The sequence below is a fragment of the Taudactylus pleione genome, unplaced genomic scaffold (assembly GCF_031769625.1).
Source record: "Taudactylus pleione unplaced genomic scaffold, aTauple2 ptg001750l, whole genome shotgun sequence".
Lineage (NCBI taxonomy): Eukaryota > Metazoa > Chordata > Amphibia > Anura > Myobatrachidae > Taudactylus > Taudactylus pleione.
The window spans coordinates 279,255-300,213 of NW_028286147.1; the positions used below are offsets into that span (position 1 = coordinate 279,255).

Genomic DNA, 20,959 nt, shown 5'->3' on the forward strand with positions numbered 1-20,959 from the left:
GTCACCATGGATGGCATAATAGCAAGCAGCCATCGATTACTACAAACTATTAAATGGATGACCATCGATGGTTTCACCAACCGATGGTCATCTTTATTTTGTGATTGACTCGTGGGCCAATCAGAACTTGGGGGCGGAGCTATGCTCCGAGGTTCAGCACCGTCTTAAAAAATAAATAAATAAAAAACACATTCGGTTATGCTTAGACATCGATAGAGGGAAATCTGTCTCTCCCCCTCGATGGTAAAAAAAAATCATCGATGGCCATCCCTAATATACACAGTCACACACTCACAGTGGCAGATGGGGGTTAAGTTATTGTCTGTCACAAGGAACCATCCCCAGCAGGGTTTCTTGTATTTTCCAGCTGCTGTGGAACTAAAACTCCCAGCAGACCTAAACAAATAGATTCCTCCTCAGCTGGAGAGCATGTGTCTTAAAAGCTGATATTTATTGAGGTGAATGAAACACAAAAAGTATTACACAAGATTTTATTTATAATTATATATGCATATTTACTAATGAGGGCAGCTTGCATAGGCAGTCTGTGCATGTCCTACATGTGCCCACTCCACTCGCAATGCCGTGCAATGCGGAGCAGAGGACGTCATTAACGCAGTTACTGGTACATTTCGGACTGACAGTAGTAAAACAAGTGTCCAAGTGCCGCCACCCCGCAGGAAGTGACACTCTTAGACAGGTGTCTCATGGGAAATATGAAGGCTACTCAGGGCTTAAAACACACGCATAATACAAAATAAAAAAAAGAATGTGATGTGAATGATTACTTAGAAAAGCAACTGAGCGCACCCAAGATGGCCGCCTCACAATATAAAAAAGTACTTGGACTCCTATAGGGAGAAAGGCATAATGTAAAGAATTTTTATTCTAAGATTTACAAAGCAGTTATTGTTGCAGGTTTCCTCATAAGGAATAAAAACAAAAGCTAGCTAGACGTAGGGCAGCTTAGGACTGTAAAAAAAGAAAAAAACAACACAACATAAAATCGGTTTTACAATATAATTTAGGCTGGGTCCACATCAGATCGATGTGTTTCCAGGCCCATGGGGCAACAGACGACATTGCGGTCCCCCGTACACACTGAATATATCGCTCAGTGGCCGCAATCAGAAGCATGGAGTCGTACAAGATATCTTCTGATTGACCATGCAGCACGACCAACCAGAAGATGTCGTATACAACCCTCAGGAATTGCGCAATTCGGAGTACACACTGTACGATCCGCACAATATGTTGTTTCAATGTGCCTGAAAACGACATATCGTGCCGATATCGCTCTAGTGCAGAGGTTCCCAAACGCAGTCCTCAAAGATCCCCAACAGTTCAGGTTTCTGAGATATCCATGGTTGAGCACAGGTGGTTAAATCAAATTGACTGAAGTACTTATTAAGTCACCTGTGGTCAAGCATGAACTGTTGGGGAGCCTTGAGGACAAGGTTTGGGAACCTCTGCTCTAGTGTGTACCCAGCCTAATCGTATTTAATTTTAACTCATAGGAAAAATCCATCGCCCGTGTTGCTAATATATACAAAAATAAGCTGTAAAATAATTAATATTCACAACCAAGCCCTATGTTGGCTTCTTGATTTTAAGATTAACAGTTAAAAAGTCCTCGGCTAAAATCACATTTTGTCCTATTAGAATATTTTCTGTTTGTGTTTTAAGTACAGTCACATCTTCATCCCCTTCTGTGACCTGACCAGGAGGCTTGTACCTCTGACTGAAGTGAGTCAGAACCAGCTGCTTCGCTCCACATAGATTGGCAAATTCTGCCGCCATTTTGGGGGTGCTGTGGCCATGTTCTTTGGCTTTGTCCATCTGGCTATCATCTAGTGTAGCCTCGTGAATTAGTAGGTCAGCATCCTGGCAAAGTTCAGCTGCCCCCGCCGCAGCAATGCCCGAACAATCTCCGAGAATGCAAACTTTCCTTCCCGACACAGGGTCTCCCAACACATCCGATGGAGAGATGGTTTGTCCGTTCTCGAGGATGACAGCAGAACCAAGCTTAAGCTTTCCATACACAGGCCCAGGCGGAATACCTGTGGGAAATAAGAAATTACGCAGCCATAACTTAAAAGGAAATTCAGTTTTGTATACAGTAGAGGCAGCCATTTTGTGGCCTGAACAAAGATTTATACTAAAGTAGCCAATTATAATCAAAAGCACAGTACTTCATGAATATAAGTCAGTCATTATGAAAATTAGTCAGGCAATAACGGTTCTCACTTTCTTAGGAAACTGATCATCACCTCCCTGGCTCTGCCCACTAAAGGGATGCCAACTCTAAATGTAAGCATTTTGTAGCTGCATAATTATCACAGAAATAAATATAATTTTTGTCTTTAGTCTGTCCAAGTTATACAATTTTCATTTTCTCAAGACTGATTCTCTTGGCAACATATTTGAAGGGGAGGGAGGCACAAAAAAAATAAAATAAATAAAACTACACACCTTTTCCACAATTCTTCAGGAGAAAAAGCAGTCATCATGCAGAGATATTGTATTTACTTTATTTTTATTAGTAACTTTATGGAAGTCTGACCTAGGCCCTGATTCAGAGCCGGACGCTCTGACCAGAGCGCTCGCTCTGAATCTGGGCCCTCCTCCATTAAAATGGAGCGTCCTCCTGGACGCTCGTATAGCTGTGGGTCACCACCCACAGCATATATGAGCATCCAAAAAGATGGTCGCGATGGTCTTGACCATCGCGACCATCGGACTTGCGACGGAAACCCTGCGGTAGGTTTTCCCAGCCACAAGCCCTGGAGTGATTTTTGCTCTATCAGAGCCAAAATCACTCCCACTGATATCACTAGTGATGTCAGTGGGGCCGGCTTCAGACGGTAGGCGTTCCCATGGGAACGCCTCCGTCTGGCAGGCACGCCCACCAAAGGGGGCGTGCTGTTAGTCACCATCGACAGCACGCCCACTTTGGTGCGAGACCCGGAGTGACAGCTTGGCTGTCGCAGTCCGGGTCTCGTGCATGCGTACGACGGAGCACCCTCCGTCGTGCGCATGCGCAGTGGGGAACATCGACCCACTTGCGAGCGTACTGCCGCTTGCGAGTGGGTTTGAATGACCCCCCTAGTGTTCTATTGGCTCAATCCTATTAGGTGCAAGTTTGCAAAAGCGAGTTTGTTTCATAAAAGTTGCATACATCGGACGAATGCGCACAAATCAAGAAACGCCAAGTCACAGTATTCGTGGCGAGGTTGCGCAATGAATCTACAAAACGCAACCTGGGAGAAGTACATGAAAAAGTGGGAAAACATCTTGGAGCCCAAAAAGGTGACAACTGATATAGTAAGACCATATAGAAGGTACTAGAGGTTTTTTAAACGGTGTCATATGGCCGATTTTTGCAGTTTTTATTAATGGTAAAAAGATGATTGAAAGCGTTTTTTCATCAAATTAAGCGAAATTGAATGTGTAATGTATAAAACAAGAGATATGGTAAGAACTTACCTTTGTTATCTCTGTTTCTACGAAGTCCATAGGGTCCACAGGGTTGACCTTGGGGTATAGCTGGATCTGGATCCACGGGCACCACGCAGTTAAAGCTTTGCTGCTCCCAGGATGCACTTGGGTCCGTCCTCCTCTATACCCCGCCCCGGCCACAGGCACCTCAGTTGGTAAGCAGCTAAGGCCGGAGGAGGAGACTAAACAGAGAGAAGGAAGACTGGAACACACAAGAAACCATACTCACAGAAATGGGAGACGGAAAACCGGTGACCAGCCACACAGCCCATTTGAAGCCAGGTGCGTCAGGGCGGGCGCCCTGTGGACCCTATGGACTTCGTAGAAACAGAGATAACAAAGGTAAGTTCTTACCATATCTCTTGTTTTCTACTTCAGGGTCCATAGGGGGTCCACAGGGTTGACCTTGGGGATGTCCCAAAGCAGTTCAACTAAGGGCGGGGACGCTCCTGTGCTGAAAGGAGTACCCGGCGCCCAAAGGATGCATCCTGAGAGGCGAAGGTGTCAAACGCATAAAACCTCAAAAACGTCTGAATTGAAGACCAAGTAGCCGCCTTACACAGCTGAACAGCGGAGGCGCCACGTCTAGCAGCCCAAGAGGGACCCACAGAACGAGTGGAATGAGCCTTAACAGAGGCTGGCACAGGTAAACCCTCCTGCGCATAAGCCTCACAAATAACTGAACGAAGCCAACGGGCTAACGTTTGCTTGTTGGCAGGCCAACCCCTCTTGTAAAAACCGAAGAGGACAAACAAAGAATCCGACTTCCTAACCGAAGCAGTCCGGTCCACATAGATTCTAAGTGCCCGGACCACATCCAAGGAAGCCTCACCAGCCGAAAGATCAGGTGACTGAAAAGCTGGCACAACAAGTTCCTGATTAATGTGGAACTTTGAAACCACTTTGGGCAAAAACTCAGGACGCGTGCGGAGCACTGCCCTGTCCTGGTGAAAAATCAGAAAAGGAGGGCGACAGGAAAGCGCCCCCAATTCTGAAACCCTCCTGGCCGAAGCAATTGCCAGGAGAAAAATGGTCTTAAACGTCAGCCACTTGAGCTCCACCGACTCAAGCGGCTCAAAAGGAGGACCCTGCAAGACCCTCAGTACCACCGTCAAGTCCCACGGAGCCACCGGAGGCACGAAGGGAGGCTGGATCCTGAGAACACCTTGGAAAAAGGTGTAAACATCTGGCAGTGTAGCAATCCGTCGCTGAAACCACACGGACAAAGCAGACACATGAACCTTCAGAGAGGCCAGGCGTAAGCCGAGGTCCAAACCCGATTGAAGAAATTCCAAGATTCTGGAAACCCGGAACACCTGCGGATCATAGTTTCTGGATTCACACCATTGAAAATAAGTGCGCCACACCCTGTGGTAAATCCGCGCGGAGGCAGGCTTGCGTGCCCTAAGCATGGTACCAATCACTGAACTGGAGAAACCCCTAGACCTCAAGACGGCTGTCTCAAGAGCCACGCCGTCAAAGACAGCCGACCCAGATCCGGGTAAAGGCAGGGCCCCTGAGACAACAGGTCCCGACGCTGAGGAAGAAGGTACGGAGCGTCGATGGAGAGGCACCTCAGATCGGAGTACCAAGGACGTCTGGGCCACGCCGGAGCCACCAGCACGAGCGTGCCGCCGTCCTGCTTGAATTTCCGCAGAACCCGAGGAAGTAAGGATATCGGAGGAAACAGATACGCCAGGTGAAACGTCCATTTCACCGACAGAGCGTCTACCAGACAGGCGCCTGCGTCTCTTGTCCTTGACCCGTAAACGGGCAACTTGTGATTGTGACGGGAGGCCATCAAGTCCAGCTCCGGCAGCCCCCACCTGTCCATGAGTAGCTGAAACACCTCTGGGTGAAGCGACCATTCCCCGGGATGCACATCGTGACGGCTGAGGAAGTCCGCCTCCCAATTGAGGACTCCGGGAATGAAGACTGCCGAGATCGCTGGAACGTGACACTCCGCCCAAGCAAGAATGCGAGACACCTCCGACATTGCTGCCCGACTGCGAGTTCCCCCTTGGTGGTTGATGTACGCCACCGTGGTGGCGTTGTCGGACTGCACCTGAACCGCCCTTCCGTGAAGAGCGGGGCCGGACGACTGCAGGGCCCTGTACACAGCCTGCAGTTCCAGGATGTTGATGGGGAGAAGTGCTTCTTCCGCGGACCAACGACCCTGAAGCGATAATGAGCCGGTCACTGCCCCCCAACCCCGAAGACTGGCATCCGTCGTGAGCAGGACCCAGTCCGGGATCCAAAAGGGGCACCCCTCGACCAGATGCACCGTCTGAAGCCACCAAGCCAAAGACTGCCGAACCTCCGCGGACAACACCAGCATCTGAGAGCGGATCCGGTGAGGTAACCAGTTCCATTCCGATAGAATCAGCCCCTGCAGGGGCCGGGAATGGAACTGGGCAAATTCCACCATGTCGAATGTCGACACCATGGACCCCAGAACTCTCATAGCTGAATGGACCGACAGGCGGCAACTGCTCAGGCAACTGTGTATCCGCAGCTGCAGGGAGGAGACCTTCTCTGGAGTCAGGAAAATCCGCTGCTGACGAGAATCCAGCAGGGCTCCCAAATGAACCATCCGCTGTGATGGAATCAGGGAGGACTTCTTCCAGTTTATCAACCACCCGTGTGCTTGAAGACAAGCAATGGTCAGGTGGAGATGTCGAAGAAGCACCTCCGGGGAGCTCGCCAGCAGCAGAAGATCGTCCAGGTACGGCAACAGACGTAGACCCTGACCCCGAAGGTGGGCAGCCATAACCGCCATCACCTTGGTGAACACCCTCGGAGCCGTGGAAAGGCCAAAAGGCAACGCCCGAAATTGGTAGTGATGGTTCAGGATAGCAAACCTCAGATACCGCTGATGTGCCGGTGCTATGGGCACATGGAGATAGGCGTCCTGGATATCGAGGGAGACCATATAATCCCCGGGTTCCATCGCCAGAATGATGGAACGTAACGTTTCCATCCTGAACCTGGGAACTCTGAGGTATCTGTTCAGAGACTTCAAATTCAGAATAGGGCGATGAGAACCATTGGGTTTCTGTACCAGAAACAGAGTAGAATAGTACCCCGTCCCGCGCTGAGACTGCGGAACGGGAACAATGACCCCTGCTTGTAGCAAGGATTCTATAGCTACCTGAATCTGACCAGCTTTGGTCTTGTCCAGAGAAGGACTCGTACAGAAAAACTGGTGGGGCGGCCTGAACCGAAAAGACAGGGCGTACCCCTGAGAGACTACTTCTCGAACCCAGGCATCCATGGTGGTATTGTGCCAACACTGGGCGAATTGGAGAAGTCGGCCTCCCACTCTGGGGTCCCCCAGAGAGAGGCCCGTCCCATCAGGCAGCAGGCTTATCCTCCTGCTTGGAAGAAGGGCGCCGAGCACTCCATGCCTGCTTCTTGGGCTTGGGTGCGGCCTTGGTCGCCGAATGTCTCGGGAAGGACTGGCCCTTGGCCTTACCCTGAACCCGAAAGGACCGAAAGGCAGAGCTCCTCACTTTAGCCGGCGCAGAGGCCGAAGGGAGAAAAGCCGACTTGGACTTAGCCAAAGTATCCACTATTCTGTCCAAATCCGGACCAAATAGTAAATCACCATTAAAAAGCAAGGCCTCCAGACCCTTTTTTGAATCTGCATCAGCCCTCCAGGACCTCAGCCACAGGGAGCGCCGAGCAGATACCGCTGCAGCCGACACCCTAGAAGTGAGCAGGCTGGCATCCAAAGACGCTTCCCCAATATAGGAAGCTGCATCCCGCATCTGTCCCACTAACGCTCTCTGGATATCCGGAGCCTCATCAGGAAAGGTATCCTCCAAGGCATTGGCCCATGCCTCAATGGCTTTAGCCACCCAGGAGATAGCCATGGACGGGCGAGCCACCTCCCCCGGAAAGAGAATAAATGGACTTTAAACAAGTCTCCACCTTCCTGTCCGTGGGATCCTTCAAAGAGGAGATAGACGGCAATGGCAACGTCGCGCTTTTGATCAAGCGGGTAACGTGGGAATCCACCGCCGGCGGAGTTTCCCATTTCCTGCAATGAGCTTCAGGAAAAGGATAGTTCGCCGCCAACCTCTTCTGTGGATGGAACCTCTTACTAGGTAATTGCCAGGCCGCCGCCATATGATCCGATAATTGATCAGACAGGGGGAACACAGTTGAGGTCACCTTGGCCTTTTTAAAATTAGGAAACTTCGACCTAGGAGCCGGCGCATCATCCTCAACATGTAGGATAGCCTGCACCGCCCTAACTAAGGCTGGAACATTAATGGAGGACTTAGCTTCCACCTCCTGCCCCATGACATCAGAGTCAGAGTCCTCATGGATTTCTCCATCATCTGAGGACACTTCCGAGTCCGACAACTGCGCAGCTAGTGAACTCACAACCGGACGTTTAGACACCCTTGGTGGCACATCACCTTGCAACATAGACTGAAACGCCGAGGATGAAGCCGCCAGACTCTGTACGGAGCTGGATAGAACATCCACCCAAGGCGGAGGAGCCGTCGGAGCAACACTCTGCAAAGGCACTACAGACTGACACGTCCCTGGGGAAGACTGCACATACACAGGCAGTCCCGAGTAAGGACCCACAGTCTGGGCCCCGGGGGAAGACCGCAACATTTGTGGAACCCTCGGGGAATGGGGGATGGTGGGCTGCGGTAACGCCCTAGAAGGGACCGCTGATGGGACCGATAACCGGTCCGCAATAGACGCCAGCACCTGTGAAAACATCGCCCAAGGAGGGTCCTGTGATACAGGGGGGTTGGAGGGGCCCGGTACCAGCTGGCACCGCCCGCACAGACCATCCTGAGATAAGTCCTCCCCATCAACTCCAGCAGCACAGCGTCTGCAGGAAAATAGCACAGGAGCCACAGAGCGCTCAGTCTCCTCATCCGACATGATACCGTAAATACACAAGAAATAGGTATCACCAGAGGAATTACGGTTTTAACACCCGCGCACTCACCAGTATGCGACACAACAGCCCAGATATGGTACTGTGTAGCACACAACAGTATGTGACTGACCCCACAAATACGTGTTTTATATAAGTGAGGGTCTCAGAAAAACGCCCTTCCCCCACACACCTGCCGGGCCGTAGGAGAAGGAAAGGGATAGTTATAAGCTGACAGTAAGGAGAATAAGTCACAGACAGGCAGCACTAGCAATAGTCACATACAATGCAGAAAAGTTATACTCACTGCACCTTCCGCTACAATCAACCTCCCAGATTCAGTGTCTGGGAGGGCTATAGCGCTGTGTACACTGTCCTTTAGCAGGGGAGAGGTACACAGGAGGACCGGTCCACTTGATACCGCCTGGGAGTCTGCGATGTGCCAGTAAAGATGGCCGCCGGAGACCTCAGAGGAGGAGTGGCCGAGAGATAAGAGCAGCTCAGCGACGCCAGACTGCTTGTTGAAAGGCGCGCTGAGCTGAGGGGAGGAGCCGCTAGACAGGGAAGGCTGCCTCCCCTGGCTAGCAATTAACCCCCGGGTTGCCGGTCCCGCTACCAGCCTGATACCCTGGTGGTCTAGCGGACACGCGGGGTATTCCTCAATTGAGGGGGAGCCCGCCGCCGCCGCTAGCGCCTCCGGTCTGTCCCCAGAGACCGGAGGCTCCTGACTGCATTGAAGTATCCGCGGGCCGCCGCACGCGGCGACCCGCGGCTTACCTGATCCCCGTCGCGTCCGGCAGCAGTCAAGGGAGTCCCCAGAGCCCGGCTAGTACAGGCTCTGGGGTCCCGCCGCGATCCCCAGAGCTGTACTGGCGTCGCGGCGCCAGCGGGGAGAAGGAGCGGCAGCGTGGACGTCCTAAAGGACAGTCTGATGCTGCCGCTCTAACAGTGTAAAAAAAGAAGAAAAAAATAAAAAATTTCTCTTTTAAAATAAAGCTTAGGGGCTGCTCCTGCAGCCCCACTGCGACAGGGTGACCCGACTCCGGCCGGGCACCAACTAAAACTGAGGTGCCTGTGGCCGGGGCGGGGTATAGAGGAGGACGGACCCAAGTGCATCCTGGGAGCAGCAAAGCTTTAACTGCGTGGTGCCCGTGGATCCAGATCCAGCTATACCCCAAGGTCAACCCTGTGGACCCCCTATGGACCCTGAAGTAGAAACATTGAATTCTATTAATAAGAAAACATAATTGTGAGTAAAAAAATGGAATGGAAAGGACTGGGTGAGACTATTTAGCAGTTTAATTAGCAGTAACGACCCATACATAGGGTAAAGTTACATATAAACACATTCAAATTTGAAATGAGATGTATTTCATAGGTTTTTTTTTTTTTTATATAATTGATAAGAACAAGTTTTGTATATTCATATACAAGCGACTATCCTATATGATCAGCAGCATTTTGTGTGTTATTTATACCTTTCATTTCATTGTATATTTTAGGATTATATTTCACTGCTGATTTCAGTGACACTGTAATAATAGCGCCTTTGGTTTTATAACCTATTAAATGTAATGTTTGCACTGTTCAGGAGGTTGCAGTAATTCCTTATGGGAATCGGTTTGTAATGCCTCCGGATGTGTTCCCGGCGGACGCAATACCGACGCCGGAAGCCTGATCAGTGGAGATCCCGACTGGGGCTAGTAAGTACCCTAACCCTCCACCCCCCCCTAACCCTCCCTTAGTGGTGCCGAACCCTAACCTCCCCCCCAGTGGTGCCTAACCCCAGCCCATGGTGGTGCCTAACCCCAGCCTGCCCCCCCACTCCCATTCCCACACCCTAAACCTAACCCTGCCTGGGGGTGCATAACCCTAAATCCCCCCTTCAACTAGCCTAATCCTCCCTGGGAGTTGCCTAAAACTAACCCTCACTCCCTCAGCCTGCAGTGACCGCAGTGCTTGCGGTGAGGTAGGGTCTACCTCAGGCGCTGCGTGCAGCTCTGATGGCTCTCGATGTTACTGAACACTTCTTGGAAGGACGTGTGCTAAGAAAGAAAGGTGGGCGTCTTTATACCGGCGTGCGCTCACTCTGCCGTCGCTCTCTAAGACATAGAGGGCGTCCTTACACCAGACAGTGCAATCGTGGAATGTGCATACCCGGCCCCTTTTGGCAGCCAGAGAGCGCAGCTTAGCGTCCGGGTCTGAATCGCCCCCACAGACCAGAGCGTGTTGGAAACACCAGAGCAGAGAGCAACACCCCAGGCAAGAAAGAGGAGCTGCATAGGTTGTGACAAGTGCAGGGTGCTAGAATGAACACTAACTGTTGGCATTCTGAGAATGCCAACATTTCATCTGTGGTGCGGTGTCTGACCCCGGCGTACAAATGACGTCGGACGCTCGCACACGCGCAGAAGAATTTCCAGGTTAGAAAGAGGGAGCTTAGATCATTTTTAGCTACCAGAACTGCTCCTGTGGCGGCATCCAGGTAACAGACCCTGTCCTTGGTTCTGCAGCAACTAGAATATCCCGGAGGGCATTAATATACTCTTCTCTAACTATCTAGATTGGACTCATACCGGTAGGAAGGGCTGCCACATAGTATTGAAGAAACGTTTCTCACCCCACATACAAAAAGTTTCCTGAACACCATTAATACCATTAAGCATTTACAGAACACACAAACACAAAACTGTTTGTACAAAGATGAACATTTTCCAACTTATATGACATGAACTATCGATTTTTTTTACCGTCAATTTTAAAGACTAGTGTACACTTCAATCAATAGCAATTGCAATGTTTGCTTCTACCTAAGGGAATATAGGAAAGGGCCATCTAACTTGTGACTCCAAAACTTTATTTGGCCAATAGCTTCCCAGAAAGTTCATTGACATTAAGAGTATTCAGTCATTAACTCATAGCTATAACAGAGGCCTCCCTCCATTGAATTACTTGGACAGCACCAATTTAGGTGCAAATGATTAAAATACACACAAGGAATTCAATAAAAATGTGACTCTTACCGAGTTCCCTTAGTTTGCACACATCAAGTTTGCCCGGCCGGTCTTTCTCAGCAATCACAAACCCAAAGGACGGAATACGATGGAAGAGTTTGAACGCTTTCACGATGAACTGGTCATTTTCGAGGAGCAAGTAGGAACCTTTTGGGTCTGCACAGATGGTCTGCTCGTCCTGAGAGCCGTTAGCCTCTCGTCCCCAACTGGAGAAGTCTTTAAACTCCTCGGCTGGACACTGGTCCTCTGAAGGCATCAATTCATGGACGGAGTACGGGAAAACGAGCTGCGAGTGCGACACTTCCAAACTCATTCGGATGAAGTTCCTCAGACCCACAGGACCATAGATGTCCACGTGCTGCTTACTTGGAGTAGAGCCACATTGGAGACTGACTGTACAGAGGAACCCAGGAAGCCCGAACAGGTGATCCCCATGAAGGTGTGTGATAAAGATCTTGGTGATTTTGCCTGCAGGCAAAAAAAAAAAAAAATCAAAATACACACACACTTCACAGGTTTATATTGCAAATGTCCATTTGCTCAAACAGAATTGATCATGACACTGAGGTCCAGGTAGAGGTTATATAAATTTAGAGGCACAGATCCCTCAACTTTTGTCTTACGCTTTTTCAGTCTTCTCTTTTGAAGCTACCTCCTTTAATACATAAATTTAATAAAAAACATGTACTTACTGTACTTACTGTAATAAATTATTGTTATACTTGTATTTTTACTCTACTGATCTAATAACATTATGTTTAAATGTATAGAAATGAATAGTATAGTATATTTATTTAAGTGGGGGGGGAAAAAATAAATAACTTTTTTTCCCCCCCATAGTGTACATAGTTTCCAAAATATGTGACTAACTGGGACATGAAACCAACTTGTGAGGGTCAGGATTTGTATGTACAGGTTGAGTCTCCCATATCCAAATATTCCGAAATACAGAATATTTTTAGCATGACAGATAGTGAAATCTTTGTTTTTTGATGGTTCAATGTACACAAACTTTGTTTAAGGCACAAAATTATTAAAAATAAAATATAAAATGACTTATAGGCTGTGTGTATAAGGTGTATATGAAACTAATTAATTTCATGCATGTACACAAACTTTGATGCACAAAATTATTGAAAGCATTGTATAAAATTACCTTCAGGCTGTGTGTATAAGGTGTATATAACACATAAATGCATTCTGTGATTAGATTTGGGCCCTATTCCTAAGACATTTCAATATGATATACAAATATTCCAAAATACGGAATATTCCAATATCCAAAATAGCCTTGGTCCCAAGCATTTTGGATATGGGAGACTCAACCTGTACTAAGCTCCTTCAATCAAGGTTCTGCACATTATCTGACCCCTTGTGCTCACGTGCTCCACGGGTTGCGAACTCCTGGTTTAGTTGCTCTCTATTCTATTAGAAACAGGACAGTAGCAGTAGTCAGATACTTATCCCAAAGTTAATTGGAGATATAGTTTATCAATGGGCTACTTCCACTGAGAGTGCTTCCTTATAGAATGAGAGCAACTGTGATGGCTACTGCTCCTCTATTTAACTATCAGTCATAACATCTAGACAGTGGGGGCGATTCAATTGTTTTTTAAGCCGTGATAATTAATGAGCGCCCAGTGTTGCAATTCAATTTGGGCGCTCACTCAAATTTCGCCCTCTTCGCCCCGCGTTTAGCCTTGTAAAACGGCTAAACCAGTCTAAAGTTCTGGTTAGGGCGCGCTAACGGCGGATAGCGCGCCCTAACCAGGGGGATTCTCACACATTTCTGCTCGCACCCTCAAGATGGTGTCATCTAAAGACACACATAACATGATTGCAGGCCCTGCACATACTGACCATGGGAGTCTTAGTCCTTGCACATTTGGATGTACACCAGGGAACGGCTGTGTAGTGGCACTAGCATAAAGTGAAAGACGCAATAGCAGCAAAAGATGCAAGGGAGGCTACAACTGCGTCCAAATTTAGTATCAGGCCCTATGAGAGATCCCACCCCCCATTAGGGCTACCTTCATAAATTTCCCATATCCGCCCCTGTAAGCACACCTTCCTTACATGAACTAATCCATCAAGTAACCATTCTACTTACAATTACAGGTTTAGTAGTTTAAGTGACTAATACCAGTGTTACGCCAGAGCAAAAACCTGGGTTATTGCTGGGTCTACCCGGGTCGCAGCTCAGTGTAAAAAGGTCCCTGAAAAATAACCTGGGTCAAGTGACCCAACAATCCAACCTAGGTAGCTACCAGGGTCGGACCCAGGATAGACCTGGGTAATTGTGCAGTGTAAACGGCGCAACCCGGGTTATCCGACCTGGGTTATGCCTAAAATGAGCTGATTGCCCCACAGCCACCAGTCACCTCCCACTTTTTATGACCTGACAAGTTTAGCAGGGCAGACCCGGGTTCAGTGTGACCGGTGCTGACCTGAGAATAACCCAGATCGATGATGCTGTGTAAATGGTGTCTGACCTGGGTTGGACCCATGTCTGAAAACCCAGGTCGGACCCAGGTTTTTGGAGAAAAAGAGGTATAAGATACCAACAAGGGCATTACATGTCAAGAAAAACTTTTTACTAACTTTGTACACAGAATATTCTGAATACATTTATTACAGGCCCTTAAACACAGTGTGTAACAATACTAATAAAACTGGACTGTGAATCCACCAAATCAATGTTTTAAAACCATGTCATTTATATGTTTGTTAATATCTTATATATATATATATATATATATATATATATATTTCACATCAACAGTGTTTGGCCCAACAAAAAAACAAAACAAAAAAAAAAAAAAAACACTTCACATTGATCAATAAAAGTTATTAAATGTTATATTGCTGATATTTCTTAATGTAGAAGAATTAGCAACTAAAAACACAGCACGGTGCTGGATGTTGAAGTTTTTTTCTTTTATTTAGTAACGCCGGCAAACCCTCTGCGCGGCTGCTGACATTACATGGTGGCTCCACCTGCCGAGCTCAGCAGAGCTGGTGACAGCTGCGGTATTCGCAGATCATAAAGTGGAATAAGCAAGCAGGCAGCACATGCTGGCGAAGCCAGGATATTATCTCTGCAGGTCTCATATTTCACTACGGCGGATTACTAACAGCATTAAAATAGCCATCCAGTAAATAATTATGGCAGGATCAGAGGCACTGAAGCGTTTCTGTGTATCCAGGGATTTTGCTTACAAAAGGGAACATACAATCTACTGGTCAAATATCCCAGCTAACCCGTATATTTTAAAAATATACAATATTAAAGAGCAAGTATAGCCACTATCAGACATCAGTATCCACTACGTGGACACCCGAGCATCACATCAATATGTGCTTGTTGAACATCTCATTCCAAAGCCATAGGCACAGACATAGGCCCGTATTAAATTTGAGGCAAAATGTCCGGACTTTTTGCCTGTTTTCCAGGCGGAAAAGTATTGTGCGCGTGCTCGCTTATCCCCGTATTCAATAACGTCGGACGTGAAAACGGGACGCGGCGAAACTGTAACAGGCGAAAAGTCCCGTCAATTTTCGGGAAATCATCCTTGAACTCACCTAAACATATCCTGACATGGAGGATGACTATGGGTACCCCCGTTTTTGCCCACTGAAGGGAAGTCGGGTTTTTAATTAGCAGCGGCAGGTGCATAAATAAATTTAGTTTTTTTTTGTTTTTTTTTCCAGGGGGGGGGGGGGTTAATCTATTCCCATCAAATTTGGGGTATATGAAATTGGATGCAAGTCCCTAAAATGAATTTTAAAATTCTACAAAAATGTACCTGCCGCTACCACCCGCAATGAAGAAAACACTTGCCGCATACTTGGGGTACCCCTCTGAATAAATTTAGCTAGTTTGCAACTTTATTCCCCTAAAAAAAAAAAAAAAAAAAGTTTTCCCCCCCTATAATTAAAGTAAATTTTTTTTTTGGGGGGGGGGGGGCCCTCAATTTTTTCCAACTAAACACTGGAGAAAACTTATCCCTGAATTTTTGCAAAGACTTTTGAAATTGAGAACGGGGATAATTGAAACAGGCGAAAATGACGGGTTTTCGCCTCAAATTGAATACGAGCCATAGTTGGTACCATCTTTGCTGTTCTAACAGCCTCCACTTCACTGGGAACAATTTCCACCAGGTACTGGAATATCCATTCAGCCACAAGAGTAGTGAGAACCAACGTGGAGCGATCAGGCCTGGCCTGCGGTCAGCAATACAATTCATTCCAAAGGTGTTCGACCAGTCAGCTTCTTGCACAATAAACTCTGCACTCCATGGACATCATTTTGTGCATTGTGGGTCTGAAACAGGAAAGGGCCATCCCAAAAAAAAAGTATATCCAGCGAGAGACTGACAGCTTTGCAGCCTTGCCCGGTGCGGATTGGTGGATTCATTCACAGGAGTGAGGCCAGAGACGTCAGTGACTCAACCTCAGCTTTTTGACCTGGATCAGTTCCCATCAGAGCACGGTCAAAAGACATGGCAGGAGCGTCAGCTGTCCGCAATGGAAATTGGTGGAAGTACTACATTCTTTTAGAATGTAAGCTCTTACGAGCAGGGCCCTCTACCCTCTTGTGCTTCTCCCTACCTTAGTTTCATCTACTTCTTACTCACCACTAAGACACCTAACACTTGGCTGCTTATGCTCTGTTACTTATCTGGGTGTTATGGTCACTAATGTAGCAATGTATATTATCCATGTCCTGGTCCTGTATTGTATTGTTCTGTAAGTCGCTTGTCTACAACTTGTTTAAGTACTGTGTAAGGCGCTGTGGAACACTTGTGGCGCCAGATATTTTTAATATTATTATAATAATAATAATTTATTTAAGTGTAATGTCAGCTCATCACAGAACAATGTGTGACAGTCATAATAATGGTGTAGAGCAGCAATTCATTTGGGTCTCTGGTGGTCATTTAAAAAGTGTACTAGTCCTTTAGAAAGCGCAAAGGCAGCCATACTGTGCGCATACTCCATAAACATGCAAATAAGCCTATGCACTAGGAAGGGATGTAGTCATCAGACCAGCGGATGGCGTCTTTCTGCTGGAATCCAGCAGGACGCCAGCCCGAACGAGGCAAGCCCGGGGCGCTCTTAGCCGTTAGCCGTGGGGAGGGGGAGGTGAGGGTTAGGCACCCCTAGGGGGGAGGGCTAGGTTTAGGCACGAAGGAGGAGGGATGCCGCTGTCGGTATTTTGACAGGAGGCATCCTGATAGCTGGCATTACATACCCATTCCACTGGGATCTAGTGACACGGCTCGCCAATTTAACTAGCAGCCAGTGGATAAATTCTCACACTGGGACATTACAGTTGGGTTTAAATAGGTAAAGGTTCAGAAGTCCCAGTCACACGGTAAGTTCACAATTATCTAGCTCAGGGAACTTTCTTACCTTTCACCCCAAAATATATTTAGCTACGCCGACGTAACCCCCTTGATTTGAAAGGAAGGAAATCCTATAGTAGTGCTCCCATAGTTATGCCCATGTAGCAGTGCCCCCATAGTTATGCCCCTGTAGCTGTGCCCCCATAGTGCCGCTTGTACAAAAAAAATAAAAATACTTACCGTAATCCCTGCTTCTGCATCCGCCGCCGTCCTGTCCGCCCGGCTGCTACTCGGAACTATGGGAGAGACGTCATGACGTCTCTCCCATAGTGCGCATGGGCAGAGCCGGAAGCTGGAGTTCAGAAGAGAACTCCAGCCTCCGGCTAACGCGGCGCTGCAGGGAAGGAGCCGGGCGCCCGCTGGTAATAACATTTCAGCAGGCGTCCCCCTTAGAGCCTCCCTGTGGCGCCGGGCTGGAGGTCACTCGCGCCGGGTGCACTGGCGCACCCGGTTCACGTGCACCTCCAGCCTTGCATCCATTACCCCCAGGAATTTCAGTTTTACCCCATGTGGGGTAATTTACCCGTTCCCCGACCACTGATCTAGCTGGTCATATTGTTCTATAGCTCCAAGCTTACTTTGATGCCAGTGGTCTAATATAACTGCATTGACGCAGTATATTAACTAAAATGGCTAAATAGGATCATGCATCATTATCATCAAACAGTCCTGGAAAAGCTGTGGTTTTCCAAAACTACAAGCCACAGAGGGCTCTCAACTGACAGCCAGCCGGAAATGCTGGGACTTGTAGTGTCACAGAACCTGGAGAGCCACAGGTTGTCCAGGCCTGAACTGTAAGGGAAAAAAAAAATATTACTATATAATGTATCTGCTTTGGCTGATCTACACAACAATTATATCCATTATCATCATATCTGAAGAGGGTGGGAGCGGTGATAATAGAGGAGACTAGAGCAGGGTAGCCTACTTCGGTCCTCAAGAGCTACTAAAGGCCCCCATACATCAGCGATTGCAGCAATCGTGCAATTTGCAATCGTTTGTGTATACAAATCTTTCCCTTTTTCAATCGATTGCAGAATTGCCACAATCGATTGAAAAAGGGAAAGATTTTTTTATACACAATCAATTGCAAATTGCTGCAATCAATTGCTGATGTATGGGGGCCTTTACAGTTCACATTTTCCAGACCACCTAGCTGGTGTACAGGTGTATTCATTACTCACTAACACATTTGAAAAGATCCACAGGTGGAGTTAATTATTTCACTAGTGATTCTGTGAGGAGACCTGGAAAACATGCACTGTTGGTAGCTCTCGAGGACCAGGATTGGCTATCCCTGGACTAGAGAATGGGAACGCACGCTGCTGTGAATGAACTGTTGTCTGTTTTGATCTCACCAATGTGTCTGAAGCTCCAGCTTAAATGACACATGAATCATGATTAAACTCTGCACACTTACCTGCTTTAAGGGGGCTTTTCATGAACTGGGTCTGTGTCCCCTCCCCGCAATCAAACAGCCAGCACTCCCCTTCTGTCCGAAACACTATAGCCGAGGCCCCTCTGCAGGGGGACGGATATGCAGACCCCGTACCCAGAAAGGTGACATCCATAGACATGATGGCTGATCACTTGTAACCTTCAGGGAATTAGAGAGATCAAATCTGTAAACACCTAAAGCTCAAAACATGAAGTTTCCCATTCAGTGGTTTTCACTAACACCAAGGAAAATTGTTTCTTCAGGGGCACGGTTCCCAAAAGCCAAAGCCCAGGGTTCTGCCGATGTTGTAACTAAGAAATGAATTGTGTCAACCAATAATTAAATGGTGGTGACCTCTTCATTGCAGCTTGTGATAAAACCTGCAAATCACAATTTTTACCACTGCTTTCTTCCCGGGCGTAGAGAGAAGCAGGGGAACACCGGGAAAAATGGCAGCATAGCGCAGCAACGGGGGCTCTGACTAGTGGGTACGTACATTAAGAATATATTTACTTGGGTGGTAGTGTAGCTTTAAGACACATGAGGAAGTCAAAAGGATAAAGCTTTAAGTAAAAGTTGTAGGAGGGTATGTACAAGATATTACATTTAGATCAGGGTTTCTGAAACTTGGTCCTCATGGAACCCTAACAGTGCATGTTTTCCTGGTACGCACAGGAATAATTAGTACCACCTGTAGACTTGTGTCAGTCAATGAACACACCTGTGCTCCTGTTAGATGATCTGGGAAACATGCAATGTTAAGGTGCCCATACATCTGACCAGTATTTCCGCGATCCTGTGAAGCGATCGGAAATGCCGATCTGCTGGGTGGAAACGCCGGTCGGCCAACATCGATGGTCAGCGATCTGTCGCAGTCTCGCTGAAATATTACATGTTAAATGTCCCCGATTTGACGGTCGCGATCATTTTTTGATCGAGATCGTCAAATCGGGAAAATCCAACATTTTGGATTTCTGCTGTCCCGCGATTCCGGGTTGCAGGATCGCGGCAATCCATCGCTGATGGATGGGCCCCATTAGGGTTCCATGAGGTCCGGCCGTGTTTGAGAAACACAGTACACAACACATAGCTAATAAAATCAACAAAATACTAACACATGTATTATAAACTGCATATATATCATATATTCACTACTGTACAGATAATAAAACAGGCAAAATAATATAGAATTTTTCTTTTTTTCACATATATATGGGATTGATCTTTTCCTGTAAATAAGAGTATATCCACTTCCATTACCCATTAATAAGGAAAGTGGCCCATTTGTCCTCATAGTCACACCCCGACGAATATGACTGCCTCTCCTGCTCCCATCCCTCACCCAGTGCCTGACATGAAGGGTATACCTTACCACCTGCACTCAGCCCAACACTTACTGTAATACTGTGTACAAGCAGTTTCCTGCAGGAAGCCCCGGCCAGCACATCAACACCACGTGCTGCACGTCAGCCATATTGCTACTCTCACACCAGCGCAGCATTGACATAGGCTCATCCGCCATCTTACTACACCCGAGCGGAGCTATAGCCGCAAGCAACACTGTATAACCGGAAATGCTTCAGAAACCTCAAGGGGGGGGGGGGGGGTGGAGGGTGTTACAATAAAAAAAAAATAAAAAAAAATAAAATATATATATATATATATATATATATATATATATATATAAATATAAATCATTAATTATGAAATCATTCATAAGGCATGCCCACAGACTGACATTATCATTTATACTTGGTTTCTATTATAGCGGCTGTGCCGTGGAACTACTAGTCCCAGTATAGCGAATGGCTGTTGATTTCATGGCAGCTGGTTAAGTAAGTCAGTACACATTCACAGCTGCATAGCAAGGATCTCACATCACATGTATGCAGGCATGGTTCTAGCAGGTGAGATTGGTTTCACATGTTTCAGAATTTAAGGCTATTACAAGTTACAACCTACCCTCCAACATGACCCCTTCCACCAGGTACAAACTGCTCTGCTGGACTTCCTACCTAATGTTTGATTGCAGACACCTGTGTTGAACTAGGTAATTAATGAGACTGGTGTTTCAACACAGGTGACTGCAATCATACATTAGGAGGGAAGTCCTGGAGCAGAGCACTGTGTACCTGATGGGACGGGTCATGTTGGAGGGTCTGTTAAAACCAGTGGCGGCTTAAGGCACGGACTTGCAGAGCCGTCGGCCGAAGCGCCATAGCCTGACAGGCACAGCCCTGCCGGGAGATTATTGCCCTAACCCAGTGTTTCCCAACAACAGTCCGCAAGGCATACTAACAGTCCAGGTTTTAGGGATAGCCATGCTTGAGCACAGATGGTTAAATCAAAATAACAGATTCTAATTAAGAAACCTGTGCTCAAGTATGGCTATCCTTAAAACCTGGACTGTCAGTGTGCCCTGAGGACCGTGGTTGGGAAACCCTGCCCTAACCACTAGCCGCCTCCAGAAAACCCCGCCCTGTTCCCACCAGCTGGTATTATTGGTAAAAACACAGGGAAAGGGGGCAATGTCGGACTGGGGCATGAAGGGCCCACCGGAGAATGCAGTGGTAGGGGCCCATGCTTAAGGGGGGTGGTTATCCATCAGAGAGGGTGTGGCCAGTCAACCAAAATGCTTGGCTAAACAGTAAGTCTGATGTGGATTCTATAGAAGGGAACCAATCACCCATATTGA

At 47.5% G+C, this 20,959-nt stretch overlaps 1 protein-coding gene across 3 annotated transcripts; it reads right to left on the bottom strand.

Moving 5' to 3' along the window:
- Positions 1 to 868: 868 nt before the first annotated feature.
- ELAC1 (elaC ribonuclease Z 1) lies at positions 869 to 20,279 on the bottom strand. 3 transcript variants are annotated; one of them, XM_088464691.1, is made up of 4 exons: positions 20,227 to 20,279; positions 18,247 to 18,423; positions 11,428 to 11,886; positions 869 to 2,060 (listed from the first exon to the last, which is right to left on the bottom strand). In XM_088464691.1, the coding sequence occupies exons 2-4, from the start codon at positions 18,401 to 18,403 to the stop codon at positions 1,591 to 1,593; spliced, it is 1,086 nt and encodes a 361-aa protein (XP_088320817.1). In that variant the 5' UTR covers positions 18,404 to 18,423; positions 20,227 to 20,279; the 3' UTR covers positions 869 to 1,590. The 3 variants fall into 3 exon arrangements, with proteins under 3 accessions (XP_088320817.1, XP_088320815.1, XP_088320816.1); XM_088464689.1 differs by lacking the exon at positions 20,227 to 20,279 and adding an exon at positions 19,662 to 19,788; XM_088464690.1 differs by lacking the exon at positions 20,227 to 20,279 and adding an exon at positions 19,525 to 19,644.
- Positions 20,280 to 20,959: the final 680 nt, after the last annotated feature.

What these genes read in the sequence shown, in the direction of transcription:
- ELAC1 (XM_088464691.1), bottom strand. Translation starts at nt 18,403, where the DNA reads ATGTCTATGGATGTCACCTTTCTGGGTACGGGGTCTGCATATCCGTCC. An exon ending in GAAAAGCCCCCTTAAAGCAG is followed by an intron (nt 11,887 to 18,246) that starts GTAAGTGTGCAG and finishes TTTTGCCTGCAG; the next exon opens with GCAAAATCACCAAGATCTTT. An exon ending in GTGCAAACTAAGGGAACTCG is followed by an intron (nt 2,061 to 11,427) that starts GTAAGAGTCACA and finishes TATTTCCCACAG; the next exon opens with GTATTCCGCCTGGGCCTGTG.